At 44.6% G+C, this 18821-nt stretch overlaps 1 protein-coding gene across 1 annotated transcript in view; it reads left to right on the top strand.

Annotated features, from left to right (window-relative positions):
• The window catches only part of LOXHD1 (lipoxygenase homology PLAT domains 1), a 210111-nt gene that overhangs the window by 77942 nt on the left and 113348 nt on the right, over positions 1–18821 (top strand). The window contains exons 13-15 of the mRNA XM_059881070.1: positions 9649–9803; positions 11586–11746; positions 16782–16858. Of these exons, the coding sequence (XP_059737053.1) occupies positions 9649–9803; positions 11586–11746; positions 16782–16858 (393 nt within the window). The remainder of the gene's footprint in view (positions 1–9648; positions 9804–11585; positions 11747–16781; positions 16859–18821) is intronic.

Below are 18821 nucleotides of genomic sequence, written 5' to 3'. Positions count from 1 at the left end.
GAGCTGTAATTTTAAAATTAAAGTACAAGAGGCTCCAGCACTTACTGTCTGTTTGAAGTCTTTCACTGCTGATAACTAACAGTTAAAATCATCTTTAATTGCCCGCAGGCTTCTCGCCAGGAAGGAGCTCGAAACCTTAGTGGCAGGTGGGCTGGGAGGGCCCCATCCCCTAGAGAGGATTGAGACCCCTGACAATGTCCAGGCAAACAGACCTTTGAACTCCTGAATAAAGGGGACTGGAATTCCCAGGCACAGGGATTTCTGAATTCCCTTATCAGCTTGCTTCTGGGAAGGGTCTAATAGTTACAACTGGAAAAGGCAAAACTACCTTCATCAAAATTCCGAATGAGTGAGACAGGCATGCCCCCTTCCCTTTTGTGCTTCCCCGTCTCATTACTCAATCCAGTTACCGCTATTTGTTCTGATTACTGTTAACAACGCCTATCGTTGGGAGCTTAACACAAAAACATCAGCTTCGTTTATGCTCAGTCTGAACGTTTAAAACACGTAGCTTCTGCATTTTAGCAGAGCTGATTGGAGAGACAGCAACGGTTGAATGCCAGGTGCTGTCCCCCAAAGAGGCAGTGTTGGAGGCAAGACCTTTCCCCCTTGCTGGCTTCAGTGGCTGCCTCTGCCAGCCCCAGTCAGGCAGGTCTTTGGATAAGCTGCTGTCCTTGACCTTTTCTTCTAACAAGTGCTTTTGCTCAGACATTATATCTTCAGACTCATATATTTAAAGGTCAAATTTAATTTTCAGATGTCTTCATATCACCAAATAAAATGGGTATATGGCCGAAAAAAATTTGTGCATTGAAATCAACTTTCTGGTACATCATTTCTGATGGACTGGTACTTCATTTCAGATGGACCACAGATGAGTAGTGTTCATTTTTAAAAAACAACAGCTATATTGAGGTATGATACAAGTTCATACAAATCATCTATTTAAAGTATTCAGTGGCTTTTAGTATATTGATAGAATCATGCTTCATGACCACTATCAACTTTCAGAACATTTTCATTGCCCCTGAAAGAAACCACATGCCCAATAGAAGTCACACCCATTCCCCCACCTCACTCCCTAGCTCTGTACTTAGCCATCTGTTTAAACCAATTATCTATTTTTTGTCCCTATATTTGCCTGTTCTGGCCATTTCATATAAGTGTAATCGTTTAATGTAAGACTTTTTGTGTCTGTTTCTTTTACTTTGCTGTTAGTTACTAAGTCGTGTCCACCTCTTTGAGACCCAATGGACTGCAGCACTCCAGACTTCCTTCTCCTTCACTATCCCCTGGAGTTTGCTCAGATTCATGTCCATTGAGTCAGGGATGCTATCTAACCATCTCATCCTCTGATGCCCTCTTCTCCTTTAACCTTCAATCTTTACCAGCATCACAGTCTTTTGCAATGATTTGTCTCTTCACATCAGGTGGCCAAAGTATTGGAGCTTCAGCTTCAGCATCAGTCCTTCCAATGATTATTCAGGCTTGATTTTCTTTAGGATTGACTGCTTTGATCTCCTTGCAGTGCAAGGGACTCTTAAGATTCTTCTCCATCACCACAATGCAAAAGCATCAGATATTCGGTGCTCAGTCTTCTTTCACTTAGCATAATGTTTTTTAACATCCATTCACCTTGTAGCACGTATCAGCATTTCGTTTACTTTAATTACTGAATAGTAGTTCGTTGTGTAGATAGACCACATTCAATTGTTGATGGACATTTGGGTTGTTTCCACTTATTGGCTATTATGAATAATGTGACTATGCACATTCATGTGCAAGTTTTTGTGTGGACATGTGTTTTCAGTGCTCTTGGATATATATCCACGAGTCAAACTGCTGCTATGTGGCAATTCTGTTTTGAGTTTTGAGAAACTATCCTACTGTTTTTCAAAACAGCTGCACGTTTTGCATTTCCATCAGTGATGTATGAGAGTTTTAATTTCTCTACATCTTTGCCAACACTTGTTTTGCTTCTTTAATATTCTTTTTCAGTATTGTTTTGGCTCTTTTGGGTCCCTTGAAGTTCTATATGCATTTTAGAGATGGCTTGTCAATTTCTACAAAGAAGTCAACTAAGACTGACAGAGATTCATTTTTATCTGTAGGTCAGTTTGAGAAGTATTGCCTTAACAATGCAACTGGAGCTTAAAGATGAGACCTCAACAGACTGCAGCAATGTTAAGACTTAACGATGTTAAGTCTTCCAATTTGAGAACACAGGATGCTTTTCCACTTATTTAAATCATCTTTAATTCCTTTCAACAGTTTTTTAGTTTTCAGAGTATAAGTTTTACACATTTCTTTCTTTTTTATTGAGGCATAATTGACTCACAGTTATATTTAGTTTCAGGTATACAACATAATAATTCAGTATTTGTATATATTGTGAAGTGATCACCACAGTAAGTCTAGTTAACATCCATCACCATATGTTGCTACATAATTTTTTTCTTGTGATGAGAATTTTTAAGATACTAAGTTTAGTTGTTTAGTTGCTAAGTTGTGTCTGACTCTTTGTGGCAGCATGGTCTGCAGCACATCAGGCTTCCCTGTCCTCCACCATCTCCCAGAGTTTGCTCAAGTTCATGTCCATTGAGTCAGTGATGCTCTCTGACCATCTCATCCTCTGATGCCCTCTTTTCCTTTTGCCTTCTACTCTCTTCACAATTTTCAAACATGCAGTACAGTATTATTAATGTTAGTTGCTTACACCACTTACTGTGGTGATCACTTCACAATATATACAAATATTGAATCATTATGTTGTATACCTGAAACTAAATATAACTTTGTGAGTACATCTCCATGACTTATTAATTTGTTTTCACTTGTTTTCTTAAATTATCTGTTAAGGGACTTCCTTGGTGGTCCAGTGGCTAAGACTCCACGCTCCCAATGCAGGGGCCCTGGGTTTGATCCCTAGTCAGGGAATTAGATCCCACATGCCACAACTAAGTCCCAGCACAGTCAAATAAATATTAAAAAAAAATTATCTGTTAAGTAGTTAATCTTTTGGGGCTTCCCTGGTGGTTCAGCTGGTAAAGAATCCACCTACAATGCAGGAAACCTGGGTTCAGTCCCTGGGTTGGGAAGATACCCTGGAGAAGAGAACAGCTACCCACTCCAATATTCTGACCTGGAGAATTCCATGGACTGTGGAGTCCATGGGATCGCAAAGAGTCGGACACGACTGAGCAACTGTCACTTTCATTTATTCTTTTTAATGCTATTTTGAATGGAAATGTTTTATTAGTTTTATTTTCAGATTATTCATTGCAAGGTAATAGAAATACAGTTGATTTTGCTATCTTGATCTTGTATGCCATGACTTTTCTGAACTCATTTATTGGTTCTGATCATTTTTAGTAGATTCCTTGTGATTTTCATTATACAAGGTCATGTTGTCCATGAACAGAGATAGTTTTACTTCTTCCCAACCTGGATACCTGTTCAAAAAGACACATGTACCCCAGTGTTCATTGCAGCACTATTTACAATAGTCAGGACATGAAAGCAACCTAAATGTCCACGGACAGATGAATGGATAAAGAAGACATGGTTCATATATACTATGGAATATTATTCAGCCATAAAAAGGGACAAAATTGGGTCACTTGGAGTGATGTGCATGAACCTAGAGTCTGTCATGCAGAGTGTCTGTCTCTTCCTGAGCCATCCTTTTACTTTCAACCTATTTGTGTCTTTGCATCTAAAGTGTGTCTCTTCCACATATCAGATGGTAAGATCCATTATTCATTCTGTCAATCTCTGTGTAATACGGAGCATGAATTATTTTTGATGTTTGACCTCTGACAGATTTCCAGCTACACCAATCTTTCTCATTTTCTGCCTGATATCTGGGCAATTTGGTGAGAAAGCCTGGATGTTCCCTTCCTCCACACTGGTGGAAAGTTCAAGCCATACAAGGACCCATGTGAAGAAATTCCCACCCCCTAACCACCATACCCCAAGCCAGTCATCACTCCCTGCTATCTCAAGCCATTTTTGGACCTGCTTGAGGTTTATCATGCTCTCCCCAGAACTCCTCATTATATGAAAAATCATCTTATGTTCACTCTTGGTACATATGTAGCATCATTAACCTTGATTTCTGATCAAATGTGGAGTAGGGGGAGCCATCCTATCTCTGTCGGATTATCATCACATTTTGCCTTTGGATTAAAATATTTAGTCCATGTACACTTAAGGTAATTACTAATAAGGCAGGATTTAAGTTTGCCATTTTGCTATTTGCTTTTTATATGTCATAAGTTTTTTGTTGTTGTTGTTGTCCCTTTCTTATTCTTTCTTTTGTATTAGTTTCTAAAATATCATTTTAGTTCCCTTGTTTCTTTTTATTTATATAAATTATTTTCTTATTGGAAAGAATTACACTTGGGGAATTATACCAGGGAATTACAATTAACATCTTAACTTACAACATTCTAGTTAGGATTAATACCAACTTATTTTCAATAATATATAAAAACTCTGCTCTGGTGTAGATTTGTTTCTTTCTCATCCTTCATGCTATATTGCCATACAAATTACATTTGCATACATTATAAACCCACCAATGCAATTTTATATATATATTGCTTTATGCAGTTGTCTTTTGTATAAAATATGAGAAGAAAAGGATACAAACAAAAATTAAAATGTACTGTCTATAAATATACCTCTATCATTGCTTTTCCTCATTCTCTTTATTCAAGATAGTTCAAGTTACTGTCTAGCGTCAAATATGAAGGACTCCCTTTAATATTTCTTTTAGAGCAGGTCTGCTAGTAATGAGTTCTTTTAGTTTTTGTTTATCTGGGAATGCCTGAATAGCCCCTTCATTAAAAAAAAAAATAGACTTTTTAGAGCAGTCTTAGATTCAGAGCAAAATCCCTCTGCTTCACTGGCTGCTGCTTCTCATCTGAGTTTCTAGCTTCTGGGCTTGACCTCTAAAGTGGGCATCCCTCCACAGTCCTCGTCTGCATCCTCTCCACAGAGGACCTCATCTGGCACTGTGACTTCCAGTGGAATCTACATGTCTATGATGATGAAAGTCATGTCAACAGTCCTGACCCTCCACACGTGTTCAACTGCCATCTTGACCTCTCTTTATGATCGTCAAACGCAGCAGTCCCCATCCATTTTGGGAGCAGGGACTGATTTCAAGGAAGACAATTCTTCCTTGGACTGGGGTGGAGATGGTTTGGGGATTATTTACACAAGGTACAGTTACTGTGCACTTTATTTCTGCTGTTATCGCATTGTGATATATAATGAGACAATTATACAACTCACTACAATGCAGGATTGGTGAGCCTTAAACTTGTTTTTCTGCAGCTAGTTGGTCCCATCCGGGGGCAGTGGGAGAAAGTGATACCCAAAGTGTGTTGCCGATGTCCAGTCTACTCTGTAATTTCATTTTGATTGCTGTCGCTGCAGAAAACCCTGCTTCACAAAGATAGGATGTTGGAAATGAAAGCAGGCTTTTCAGCGCTTTTTTGGCAATCTCATGATATTCCACCTTGACTTTAATCCAGAAAGTATGGAGATTTGAAGTTGTCCCAAGCACACTTTTAAGGCCACTGTCATTTGTGATCTCAAGCAGTTGATCCTCTTCTAGCACAGACAAAGTCAACTCACCTGGCTTATTCACAAATGGTTCAAGGATCAGTTCCTTCCCAGTTTGTGAGTCTTTTGTAGTTGGAAAGTAATGCTCCAAGTCTTTTGAAAGCTGAGATAGGTGATCATGCACAAGCTGGGAGAAAGAAGCTGCTGGCTCAGTCTCTTTCAAAATCTCTGCTAATGTTTGAAACATGTCAAAAATCCCAATGTTCACTCATCAGCCGCATAATTCCAGTTTGGCTTTGAATGCAGCCACTTTATCTGCTGACTTGGAAACAGTGTCATTTTCCCCTGTGACAGACTGAGCTTGTTGAGCAGGTTGCATATATCACGCAGTAAGCAAGTTTTGCAACCAATTCTGTGTCACTAAAATGTGCTGCCCGATAGTGACTGTTTTCCTAGAAGAAATCTCTGGAGTGGCCCTTGGAACTAAAGCACTCTGGTCAGTGATCTTGCTTTAGAAAGCCATCTCATTTCTGTGTATAAGAGAAGGCATGTGAGCTCTGTGTCCATCTCCTCACAGAGCTGCGTAAACAGACATGAGTTAAGGTCACGTGCTTTAATGGGGTTGGTAATTTTAATCACAACCTGCCAAACATTGTTAAGTTCAGGTGACATTTTTCAGCTAACCGGCATTTCTCTATGGATGACACAGTGTGTAGCTTTACAGTCAGAAGCAACCTCTTTTACCCGAGTAGTGAAACCAGAAAGTTGTCTAGTTATGGCATCTGCTCTGTCCATGCATGTCCTGACACAGAATGACCAATTCAGTTTTCCTGATATGTAGTCATTCGAAGTGCACGTGACATACCCTCGTGCACATCCTCCTGAAAAATATATCGCACAAAAACAAGCATTGTTGCCTTGTTGTCATCATCGGTAGACTCATCAACCTGGGTTCCATATCATGGTGACTCTCTAATCCTAACAGTTGCACCTCAATATCCCCTGCTATTTCAGGGGATATCATCCATTCATCCATTCACCTAGTTAAGGTGCTGGCCAAAAGAGGAACAAGTACCACCTTTTGAGCTGCAGTCTCTCCTTAAGGCTCACAACAATGTCCTTAGTCATGGGCAGAATCAGCTCTTCACCAATATTAAAGGGTTTCTAGCTCTAGCAACGTGATTAGGCACTAAGAATGATGCTCTCAGTGCAGATACATTCGATAAAGTGGTGCCCTTCAGTAATTGCATCTGTTCTTTGTGTTCACATTTTTTTTTTCTTCTGAAAAACTCCAAGGGCTTGTCTTTTAATGCAGGGTGCTTGGTATCCATGAGGTGAAGAAGTTTAGAAGATTTCATGGTTTTGTTGGATAGCTGGTTGCCAAATATTTTACCAAACGGGCTTGGAGAATGTGAATCACCTGTTGAAATGAATGTGTAGTTTAAGTAGGATTCCTGGTTTTTTCTTTGAAGTGCAGCCTACTTTTTGTGAAATGAAGTGAAAGTCACTCAGTCATGTCCAACTCTTTGCAACCCCATGGACTATAGCCCGCCAAGCTCCTTTGTCCTTGGGGATTCTCCAGCAAGAATACTGGAGTGGGTAGCTGTTTCTTCCTCCAGGGGCTCTTTCCAACCCAGGGATCGAACCCAGGTCTCCTGCATTGCAGACAGATTCTTTACCAGTTGAGCCACCAGGCAGCCTCAGAGTCTTCTGCTGTCTCATCATTGGGTCTTCACCCATTTCCAAAGAAACTCCCCAGTGATGTTTATTTTTTGCTCATTTTGGCTAGGGTTAGCTTGTGGGCTTGCCGAAACTGTGACTGAGAAAAGTGTGCAGAGTGAGAAAGAGGCATGGGTGGAAGTGGTAAATAAAATAATGCGTGGGCCACGCATGGACTAAAGTAAGTGTTGGATTCTGACTTAAAGCCTGCCACCAGACGCAGCTTGTTACTTTCCACTCACCGACAGGGTTTAGGTATGAGTCTGCAAGCGATTGATTTATTACGGCCTCTGTTCAGTCAACCTGTCTGCTAATGCTAATCTGATTTGCAGCCTCTCCCAAGCACTGGCTTCACTGCCTCAGTTCCTCCTCAGATCATCAGGCATTAGGTTTTCATAAGGAGTGCACAACCTAGATCCCCCACGTGCTCAGTTCACAGCAGGTTTTGCACTCCTACGAGAATCTAATGCCACCTCTTATCTAACAGGAGACAGAATTCAGGTGGCAATGCAAAGCAAGGGTGAGTGGCTGTAAATACAGACGCAGTTTCTCTTGCTCACCTACCACTCACCTCCTACTGTGTGGCCCAGTTCCCAACAGGCTACAGACAGGTACCGGTCTTTGGCCTGGGGGTTGAGGACCCCTGACCTAATAGGCATCTCAGATGTATAATGAACAAACAGAGCTATTGAATTTTACCTCCAAACTTATCCTTCTCCCCAGATGTCCCTACTTCTTGGCAATGCTATTCACCTAGTTGCCCAAGCCAAAAACCCAGGAATCATCCCTAGTTCCTCTCTTTCTCTTAATTACCTATCTAATCTATCACTGAGTCTGTTAATTTCTACCTCAATAATGTGTCTCTAATCTACTGACTTCTCTCCATCTCCACTGCACTCCCAGTCCTAGGCACCCTCTCTCTTTTCTAGACTACCGTAATTATTCCACTAACTGTCCTTTCTGATTCTCTCCTTCATCCCCCACAATCGGCTCTCCACATAGCAACCAGATGCTCTTTAAAACATAGATCAGGCCAAGTTACTCCCTTGCTTAAACCCTATACTGGCTTCCTGTACTACTAAAAACAATAAGCAAAGGAAGCCACATGTCTTACCTTGACCTGTCACACATCACGGGTCCCTTTCTGGCCCCTGTTCACTTCTGGACCTCACATCATCCCCTCCTGCTTCCTCTACTCCAGCCACACCGGCCTTGTTCTCTCTGCTCCTAGAACATAGCTGCTCATCCCCACTGTATAGTCTCCGTACCCACACTGGGGCTTCACAGCAGCACCCTCTTCTTTCACAGCACCTGTGGCTGGCTCGTATCACTAATATCTTAGTCCAAGCCTTGCCTCCTCACAGCAAGCTTTTCTGCATCTCTAAATCATTTTCACCCCCCCATCACCCTTCTCTTCACTTCTAGCACACTCTGTGGCATCACTTCAAGGTATCAGCTTTGTTACAGATAAAACTCAGAGATCTCCCTGTTCTTAATTCGTGATTTTACTGTCCATCTCTCCTCTCCAGTCTTCCATTCTCAAGTCTAATGCAAGTGCCACAGAGCAAGAGTTTGTCTGTCTTGCTCATTACACCTGTCATAATGCCTTCCACCTACTAGGCTTAGGTAAACAGGGGGCAAATGAATTAATGAATTTCACTTTGAAGCTCATTTTAAGTGGAAGGAAGGCTGTGATGTGCAGGATGTGGGCTGCCCCCGACAGTATATTTTCAATGTGGGAAGATGCTTCTGCCCTTTCTGGAGTGGCTGCACTTTGTAGCTTTCTCTCTGCTTCTCTTCCTGGCGTGTCCTTAGCACTGGGGAGTTCTGAAGAGAAGAGGAGGCTCAGGTCTTGTTCAAAAGAAAAGCTATCTTACTTTTCTTAGGAAGACAGGGAACATATGAATTGGAGAACAACCTAAGGCAAAATAAAGTCTACTGGGCTGGAATGGAATCAAGTGCCAAAATGTTTGAATTAGACCTGTGGTCCTCAAACACTGCCAGCTTCACCAGAGTCCCCTGGGGGAGCTTGTGAACAATGCAGTTTTAGGCGTCCAGCTCAAGAACTAGGATTTGAGAAGTCTGAGGCAGGGCCCAGGAATCGGAATTCTTATAAACATTTCCCATGGAGTTCTGATGATTAGCCAGGAGCAGGAACCTCTGAAGTGTCTGGGACAGAGATTCGCAGCTGAGCTGGCCCTTCATTGTCCTGAGGCAGCCCAGGGAAGGAGCAAGGTCAGCCCTGGATGAGAGCTGGATGGAGGAGGGGAAAGCAGTGCTTGAAAGTGGGGAGCAGCAGGGCCAGCGCTGGGAGCAGGGGGCTGGCAGTCAGTGGTCTCCCCCTCTACCTGCCAGTGGCCCGGTACCGCGTGACGGTGTGCACTGGGGAACTCGAAGGTGCGGGAACGGATGCCAACGTCTATCTCTGCCTTTACGGTGACGTGGGGGACACAGGGGAGCGGCTGCTCTACAACTGCAGGAATAACACCGACCTGTTTGAGAAGGGCAATGTAAGTTGCAGCGGTGCCATGTCCCCACCGGCCCCACCCTCTCTTCCTTGGTCTTCCCTGCTCTGGGTAGAGCTGCCCACTGGTACAGGCCTCGGCCATCAGAGAGGCTGGCTCTGGGGGAGGGAACAGGGAACTACATGCCTGACACCCACCAGGCTCCTAGGACTGGGAGCTGGAGAGCTACCCTAAAGGATCACAATCCTCTTCCCACCCCTGAGTTTCGAGAAGAGGGCAGAGCAGGAGGACTTCAGGGTGGGCATGCAGGGAAGGAAGCTGGGCACCTTACAGTGACCTGGAGATCCCAGGCTTGCAGGAAGCTGGGGCATCTGAGGCCTCACTTGAGAACACTGTCTTCTCCACTAGGCATGACCCCTGGAGGTACCTTGTTCATTTCCTTCTTAAGAGAAAAACCAAGAAAGATACTAAACGTGGAAGTGGGAGAACTAGGTTCTCCTGTCAGCCACATGACCATGTGCTGGGCATTTCCTTTGGTTTCCCCACCCAAGCTGGGTTGACTGGGGAGGCTGTGTGAAACAGCAGGGAAAGAGTCAGGCAGACTGGGGCCAGTCACTCCATTCCCTGCGCCTCTAAAGTGGGTAAAGGGTGCCTACCTGTGGCTGGCTGCTGTGAGGATGTCAGATGCACTGCCTCGGCAGATCTAGCCCACAGCAGTGTGTGTGTGCTAAGTCGCTTCAGTCGTGTCTGACTCATTGCGACCCTACAGACTGTAGCCCGCCAGGCTCCTCTGTCCATGGGATTCTCCAGGAAAGAACGGAGTGGGTTGCCATGCCCTCCTCTATAAAGAGCTGTGTGGCTGCAAAACTGTGAGGCCAAGGTTGGTCATCAGATGAAGACTTGATAAGCCTTGGTCCTCTCCTTCCTCTGCCATCCCTTCCTTGGTGAGGGCAGGGCAAGCCCCGGAATGTGAGTGGAGGTCTCCTTCCATCCTTTCTCATTCTTTTCTTGCTACATCTTCTGACTCCTGCCATGAATCCCACCCTCGAGTTCCTGTCCCCAGGGTATGCTCCTATAGACTTGGCGACTTTGTAGCACCTGCTGCGTTGGCAAGAAAAAACTGAAATTAATAAGACTACTGGTTCCCCCCAGTCATTCCCTTTCTCAAAAGGGCCCAGTGTCTTTCTGCAGCAAAGAGCTGGAGATTAGCCAAGGAATGAATTCACAATGAATGGTTAGTCACTGATGACAGCTTGATGTGTTAATCCTCCTAGGGGATTTGCCTTTTAAAAGGAGATCACAGGCAATGGCCATTGTTTAGCCAAGAAATGCAGATCTCAGTTGTTGAGAACTTGACATCAAATGACGTTTCAGTGGGAGAAATTGGGGTGGAGTGCAACTGTTCTTTATGGGTAGCTTCTGGCCCACATGCGGAGAAGGCAATGGCACCCCACTCCAGTACTCTTGCCTGGAAAATCCCATGGATGGACCTGGTAGGCTGCAGTCCATGGGGTCGCTAAGAGTCAGATACGACTGAGCGACTTCACTTTCACTTTTCACTTTCATGCATTGGAGAAGGAAATGGCAATCCACTCCAGTGTTCTTGCCTGGAGAATCCCAGGGACAGGGGAGCCTGGTGGGCTGCCATCTCTGGGGTCACACAGAGTGGGACACGACTGAAGTGACTTAGCAGCCTGGCCCACCTGGGAAAGACCAATAGCCCAACTTATCTGCTATGGCTTGTAGGATTTCTGGGCCTGGATCTTCCCTTGGTGTTTGGGTCCCAAGGGAGCCACCGTCCATCTGGCCCTGCTGTCTCCCCTGTAGGCTGATGAGTTCACCATCGAGTCTGTCACCATGCGGAAGGTGAGGCGGGTGAGGATCAGACACGACGGCAAAGGCAGTGGCAGCGGCTGGTTCCTGGAGCGGGTGCTGGTGAGAGAGGAGGGGCAGCCTGAGAGCGACAACGTGGAGTTCCCGTGTCTCAGGTACACCAGGCCTGCCAGCTTTGATCTTCCCCAGCTCAGGTTACAGGCCTTGGATTCTTCTGTCTTGCTGAGGTGTGTGGTTATGGCATTTGCTCTCAGAACTTCTCTGCCAGGATCAGGGAGTGGTGAACATCTTAGCTATGGTAGATGTGTGTGTTTATGTGTGAGTGTGTATGTGTGTACATGTGTGTGCACACTTCCACACTTTTGTGAGCCCAGGGGAAGAATAATAAAAGCTCCAGAAGACTGGCTTATCTATTTCACAACGTCTGACACTGAAACTGGGCTGAAGTGTCTGAAGCTGAAAGAAAGCGGCTATATTTGGAAATATGTATTAATATCCTGCGAGTATTTAGGTGGAAACTGAAATGACAGATCATGGTTTCCTTTGCTGCTGGGGAGGGCCTGGGGATGGATAAGTGGTGGAGGGCAAGAAGGGAGAGATGGGGCTTTGTGATGGCTGAGGATGGATGAGGATGGTGGTCCATCCTCCCGGTTCGTCCTATGAGCGCTTGGCCAAGGCTGCACCACAGCGGCCTCCAGGTCTGTGGGAGATGCCGCAGTGACCTCAGCAGGACAGTCAGAGGTTGACTGAGGGGCTCTAACCAGCACTGCTCACTCCCCCAGTCTCTCCCTTCCTGTCATCAAAGCCAGGAGTTTGTATCTTCATGTCTTGAATTCACAGCATGAAAGTTTATGGGAAGCATGACAACTTAGTGGTCAGGTAATTTTTTCTTAATTGAGGTATAGTTGATTTTTAAAATACTGTGTTAATTTCAGGTGGGAGCAGTGATTCAGTTATATTCTTTCAGATTATTTTCCATTGTAGGTTATCGAATTTAGTTCCTAGTGTTATACAGTAGATTCTTGTTGCTTATCTATTTTACATGTCATAGTTGATGCTAGCTAACAACTAACTGATAGCAAGGTCCTAGAGATCATGGGCCTGGGGAGGCAGGGCTCAAGAGAGGGATGGGAGAGACCACAAGGTCACCCGCACTGACTCGGGGGAGAGGAGGCAGCGTATTGATAGAGTGGACCATGGTTTAGGGAAGCCTGAGTGCCAGGTCAGGAGTTCTGGGGAGGCGGCAGTGCCTTGGCTTCCTCTGATACGTTCCGTGGCCAGGAGTTGCCTCTCTCTTGGGTTTATAATAGGAGTGACTGCAAAGATAAGCACCAAGACACAGACAAATGGAGTGACACCCTAGACAAGAAGCAAGTATCTTGGTTTCCCTGTTGCTCTGGAGAACATTGAGAGTGTCTCTTCTGTTGCCATCAGCCCAATATCACGGACCATCTTGAGTATGGGGCCTGGATAACTCCTACTTGCACAACTGTCTGAGTTCTCAGGCTGGGTCCCTGTGCTCAGTGGAAACAATGCTTTTCAGGCAAATTGGTCCAATGTCTTTCCTGCTGGTGTCTACTGTGGCCCACTCCAATGTATTGACAAGTCATAGCCATCAAGCCCCCTCCCTTCAGGGTGCAGACCCAACTTCTTGTTGTCGGCAAATCTCATTCATCCTTGAGAAGTCAGATCAGAGCCTCTTCACATGAGCCTTTTTCACTTCTCTAAATTTCTGTTGCACTTGATTTGGTTCAACATCCATCATTATCTTGGTCTCCATCTAGTTCCCTGGCCAGTCTGTCCTGCCTTCTTCTTTTCTTTTAAATTAATTTTTATTGGAGGGTAGTTGCTTTACAATATTGTGTTAGTTTCTACTGTACAGCAAAGTGAAATATATATTTATATATATATCCCCCCCTTTTTTTGTATTTCCTTCTCATTAAGGTCACTATAGAGCACTGAGTTGAGTTCCCTGAGCTAGACAGTGGGTTCTCACTAGTTATCTATTTAATACATAACACAAGAGAAGACTCTATACATGGACATCACCAGATGGTCAACACCGAAATCAGATTGATTATATTCTTTGCAGCCAAAGATGGAGAAGCTCTATACAGTCAGCAAAAACAAGACCAGGAGCTGACTGTGGCTCAGACCATGAACTCCTTATTGCCAAATTCAGACTGAAATTGAAGAAAGTAGGGAAAACCACTAGACCATTCAGGTATGACCTAAATCAAATCCCTTATGATTATACAGTGGAAGTGAGATATAGATTTGAGGGCCTAGATCTGGTAGATAGAGTGCCTGATGAACTATGGAATGAGGTTCGTGACATTGTACAGGAGACAGGGATCAAGACCATCCCCATGGAAAAGAAATGCAAAAAACCAAAATGGCTGTCTGAGGAGGCCTTACAAATAGCTGTGAAAAGAAGAGAAGTGAAAAGCAAAGGAGAAAAGGAAAGATATAAACATCTGAATGCAGAGTTCCAAAGAATAGCAAGAAGAGATAAGAAAGCCTTCCTCAGTGATCAATGCAAAGAAATAGAGGAAAACAACAGAATGGGAAAGACTAGGGATCTCTTCAAGAAAATCAGAGATACCAAAGGAACATTTCATGCAAAGATGAGCTTGATAAAGGACAGAAATGGTATGGACCTAACACAAGCAGAAGATATTAAGAAGAGATGGCAAGAATACACAGAAGAACTGTACAAAAAAGATCTTCACAACCCAGATAATCACGATGGTGTGATCACTGACCTAGAGCCAGACATCCTGGAATGTGAAGTCAAGTGGGCCTTAGAAAGCATCACTACAAACAAAGCTAGTGGAGGTGATGGAATTCCAGTTGAGCTATTCCAAATCCTGAAAGATGATGCTGTGAAAGTGCTGCACTCAGCATGCCAGCAAATTTGGAAAACTCAGCAGTGGCCACAGGACTGGAAAAGGTCAGTTTTCATTCCAATCCCAAAGAAAGGCAATGCCAAAGAATGCTCAAACTACCACACAATTGCACTCATCTCACACGCTAGTCAAGTAATGCTCAAAATTCTCCAAGCCAGGCTTCAGCAATATGTGAATTGTGAACTTCCTGATATTCAAGCTGGTTTTAGAAAAGGCAGAGGAACCAGAGATCAAATTGCCAACATCTGCTGGATCATGGAAAAAGCAAGAGAGTTCCAGAAAAACATCTATTTCTGCTTTATTGACTATGCCAAAGCCTTTGACTGTGTGGATCACAATAAACTGTGGAACATTCTGAAAGAGATGGGAATACCAGACCACCTGATCTGCCTCTTGAGAAATCTGTAGGCAGGTCAGGAAGCAACAGTTAGAACTGGACATGGAACAACAGACTGGTTCCAAATAGGAAAAGGAGTTTGTCAAGGCTGTATATTGTCACCCTGTTTATTTAACTTATATGCAGAGTACATTATGAGAAATGCTGGACTGGAAGAAACACAAGCTGGAATCAAGATTGCCAGGAGAAATATCAATCACCTCAGATATGCAGATGACACCACCCTTATGGCAGAAAGTGAAGAGGAACTCAAAAGCCTCTTGGTGAAAGTGAAAGCAGAGAGTGAAAAAGGTGGCTTAAAGCTCAACATTCAGAAAACGAAGATCACGGCATCCGGTCCCACCACTTCATGGGAAATAGATGGGGAAACAGTGGAAACAGTGTCAGACTTTATTTTTCTGGGCTCCAGAATCACTACAGATGGTGACTGCAGCCATGAAATTAAAAGACGCTTACTCCTTGGAAGGAAAGTTATGACCAACCTAGATAGCATATTCAAAAGCAGAGACATTACTTTGCCAACAGAGGTTCGTCTAGTCAAGGCTATGGTTTTTCCTGTGGTCATGTATGGATGTGAGAGTTGGACTGTGAAGAAGGCTGAGCACCAAAGAATTGATGCTTTTGAACTGTGGTGTTGGAGAAGACTCTTGAGAGTCCCTTGGACTGCAAGGAGATCCAACCAGTCCATTCTGAAGGAGATCAGCCCTGGGATTTCTTTGGAAGGAATGATGCTAAAGCTGAAACTCCAGTACTCTGGCCACCTCATGTGAAGAGTTGACTCATTGGAAAAGACTCTGATGCTGGGAGGGATTGGGGGCAGGAGGTGAAGGGGATGACAGAGGATGAGATGGCTGGATGGCATCACTGACTCAATGGACATGAGTCTCAGTGAACTCCGGGAGTTGGTGTTGGACAGGGAAGCCTGGCGTGCTGTAATTCATGGGGTCGCAAAGACTCGGACACGACTGAGCGACTGATCTGACCTGATCTGATTAATAGTGTAAGTTTCCCTGTTAGCTTAGTTGGTAAAGAATCCACCTGCAATGCAGGAGACCCTGGTTTGATTCCTGGGTCAGGAAGATCCACTGGAGAAGGCATAGGCTACCCTCTCCAGTATTCTGGCCTGGAGAAGTCCATGGACTGTATAGTACATGGGATCACAAAGAGTCGGACACAACTTAGTGACTGAACAACAAGTGTGTAATACCAACTTATAGATAGATGACTATAAAAATAAGCTAGTTAAGTGATGCCTAAGAAAGTGTTATTTATCTGATAAAATTAGTATTTATTCTATTGATTAGACCACAGGTTCTCTGGGGCTGGGCTGTCTCTTATCCACTGCAGTGTATCTTCTCTGCATTCTCCCCACCCCAGAGCCCTTAGCACAGGACCACGCACATGATGAACTTTTAGAAAAACAGGTGGGGTTTTTTTTTGATGATAATGACACAGGTGTTCATGGCTTTTAGGACAGACTCTTTACCATGATAACTGAGCTTCCACATCAAGCGACCCTGCCCCTTCTCCAGCCCCATCTGCCAACCTTGCAACATTTGCTTGCTCCATTCCATTCCATTCCACACTTGCCTTCCATCTGCTCCTGGAGGCTCTGCTCTGTCCCAGCACGTTATTCATCCAAATGCACCTCCCTCCTCTCCTGCTTAATTCCTCATCACCCTCACAGTTTTATCCAGTTATCACCTCCGCAGGGCAGCCCTCCCTCCCATTCTGGGTTGAGATCCTTTCTTCTGAGCTCTGGTAGAACCATTTTCCTTTGCTGAGTTTAGAGCTGTGGCCTCCCGGTGACTCTGCATGAATTGTGTGATGGTTGGTTGTCGGGCTGCCCCACTCAGAGAGCTAATGGCCCTTGTTTGCCTGCAGGTGGCTGGACAAGGATAAGGATGATGGACAGTTGGTCCGAGAGTTGCTGCCCAGCGACAGCAACGCGACACTGAAGAGTAAGTGGTCCAGAGGACAGGTGGTGGGTGTGGCCTGGGTGGGACTTCCCTGGCTACCTAGAAACTAGCCCTTGGAGAAAGCACACACCCTTCACTTCACTCCATGAAGGCAGCACTGCAGAGGGTAGGGAGGAAGAGGCTCTGAGAGAGATCGGGAACCCTCTGCCTGTCTGAGCTTTTCACAGCCTCTTTATAGCCCTGGATGTGGTGTCCTGGATGCCTGTGGGCTTCTGTCGATGAAAGTAACACGGGCAGTAACAGTGGCTAATGCTGCCCGGCTCTGGGGTGCGTACCTGTCATTCTGGAGAGGATAAACATGTTTGGAAGGGGCTGTACAAGGAGGACCTTGTTTTTTGATGCTGAGAATTATCCTAGAGGTCTTATAGTTTTCCTTACTGGTGTTATTTCTTCAAGAACCTTCATTTGTTCATGAGTGTTAGACAAAATTGAAAAGAAATATATCCAGAATCCTCAATAATACCAACACCTGGTTTCTTTTCCAAGGCTTCATAAAACTGTTAATTGCTCAGTCATGTCTGACTCTTTGAGACCCCCCTGGGCTATAGCCCACCACGCCACTCTGTTCATAGAATTCCCCAGGCAAGAGTACTGAAATGGGTTGCCATTTCCTTCCCTAAGGGATCTTTCCGACCTAGGGATTGAAACTGAGTCTCCCTCATTGCGGCAGATTCTTTACTGTCTGAGCCACCAGGGAAGCCCTTAATACCTCATATTTATCACTTATTATCTGCAATTTGCTATGTGACCTCGGGAAGATACTTAGCTCCACCAGATGTGCATCCTTACCTGACAAATGGGCATAATGACACCAGCCCCGCCGACCTTCCCGTTATTTCTGGGCTCACATGAATAATAAGACCACATATTTATCACTTTTATCTCATGTGAGTCCAGCAAGAACCCTGGAAGTCGGCAGAGCTAATGTTGTTATGCCAGTTTGTCAGGGGGGACCCAGATCTGGTGGAGCCAAATATCTTCCTATGGTAAGATAGCAAATTGCAAAGTTGGAATTCCACATTCTGAGAACACTGAATTACAGAATTTAAGAGCTGGAACAGTTCTTAAGAGATGAGAAAAATGCCTAGATTGGACACAAGTCTCATGCTTGTGCCAAGGGAACTCCTAGGATAGCCAGGTCTGTGGTCAGCAGTGGAGCTGGGCCCAGTGCCCAGGCATCTCTGTCTTCCTGCCTGTCCTTCCCACTCCAGCAAGCCCCACTGTTCAACAGGAACAGGGTCCTTCGGGCTCCCTCTTCCCCAAGTCAGAGTTTTTGAAAGGATTTAGATGAAAATGGTATAAGGAAGCGGTCTTTTTCACAGGTCTTGCTATATCTTTACAGCAGAGACAGAAGCCACCCCCTCAGGGCCCTCAGGTGTGCCCGGGGGAGCTGACCTGGACTAGACCCACAGGTCTGGCCTCCTCCAGGGCCTGACTGGTCTGTGGGGTTGTCACCTGAGAGGTGTGCTTAGCTGTCTCTCTCCGGGTCTTTCTTGCCAGCGCCAGAAGGCCCTGAGACGGCTGTGAACCGCAGGCCTTGAAACTAGCATCACCTGCCTTTCCAGCGCTTCCCTTTTCATTCCCAAGACCCACGCCCTGGAACAAGGCTATTGGACTTGGGCTCATGGCTCAGACTATCCTAGGCCTTGCCTTTTATCCTCCCTTGTGGACAGGTGACACAGACCTTTCTGGGTCATAAGATAGAATAACATCAGCATGGCATTTCGGGTGAGAATAAGACCTTTGGGTCCACATTAGGGATTTACACATAGCTGACCCTTTTTGAAAAAATATCTCCAACTATTTTACTTTAATATATAAACCTTAATACACAATAGTTCAGAGAAAGCAATTGTGATTATTTCAATATCATGCCAGAAATGTTATTTGATAAGACTCAGCTTCCATTTCTCCATTTTTAAAAAATGCATACAAGCTTACTTCT

This window comes from Bos taurus, chromosome 24 (genome assembly GCF_002263795.3).
Source record: "Bos taurus isolate L1 Dominette 01449 registration number 42190680 breed Hereford chromosome 24, ARS-UCD2.0, whole genome shotgun sequence".
NCBI classification, from domain to species: Eukaryota; Metazoa; Chordata; class Mammalia; order Artiodactyla; family Bovidae; genus Bos; species Bos taurus.
Note: the sequence above shows the minus strand (reverse complement) of the source record. Positions and strands in the feature narration are given on the sequence as shown.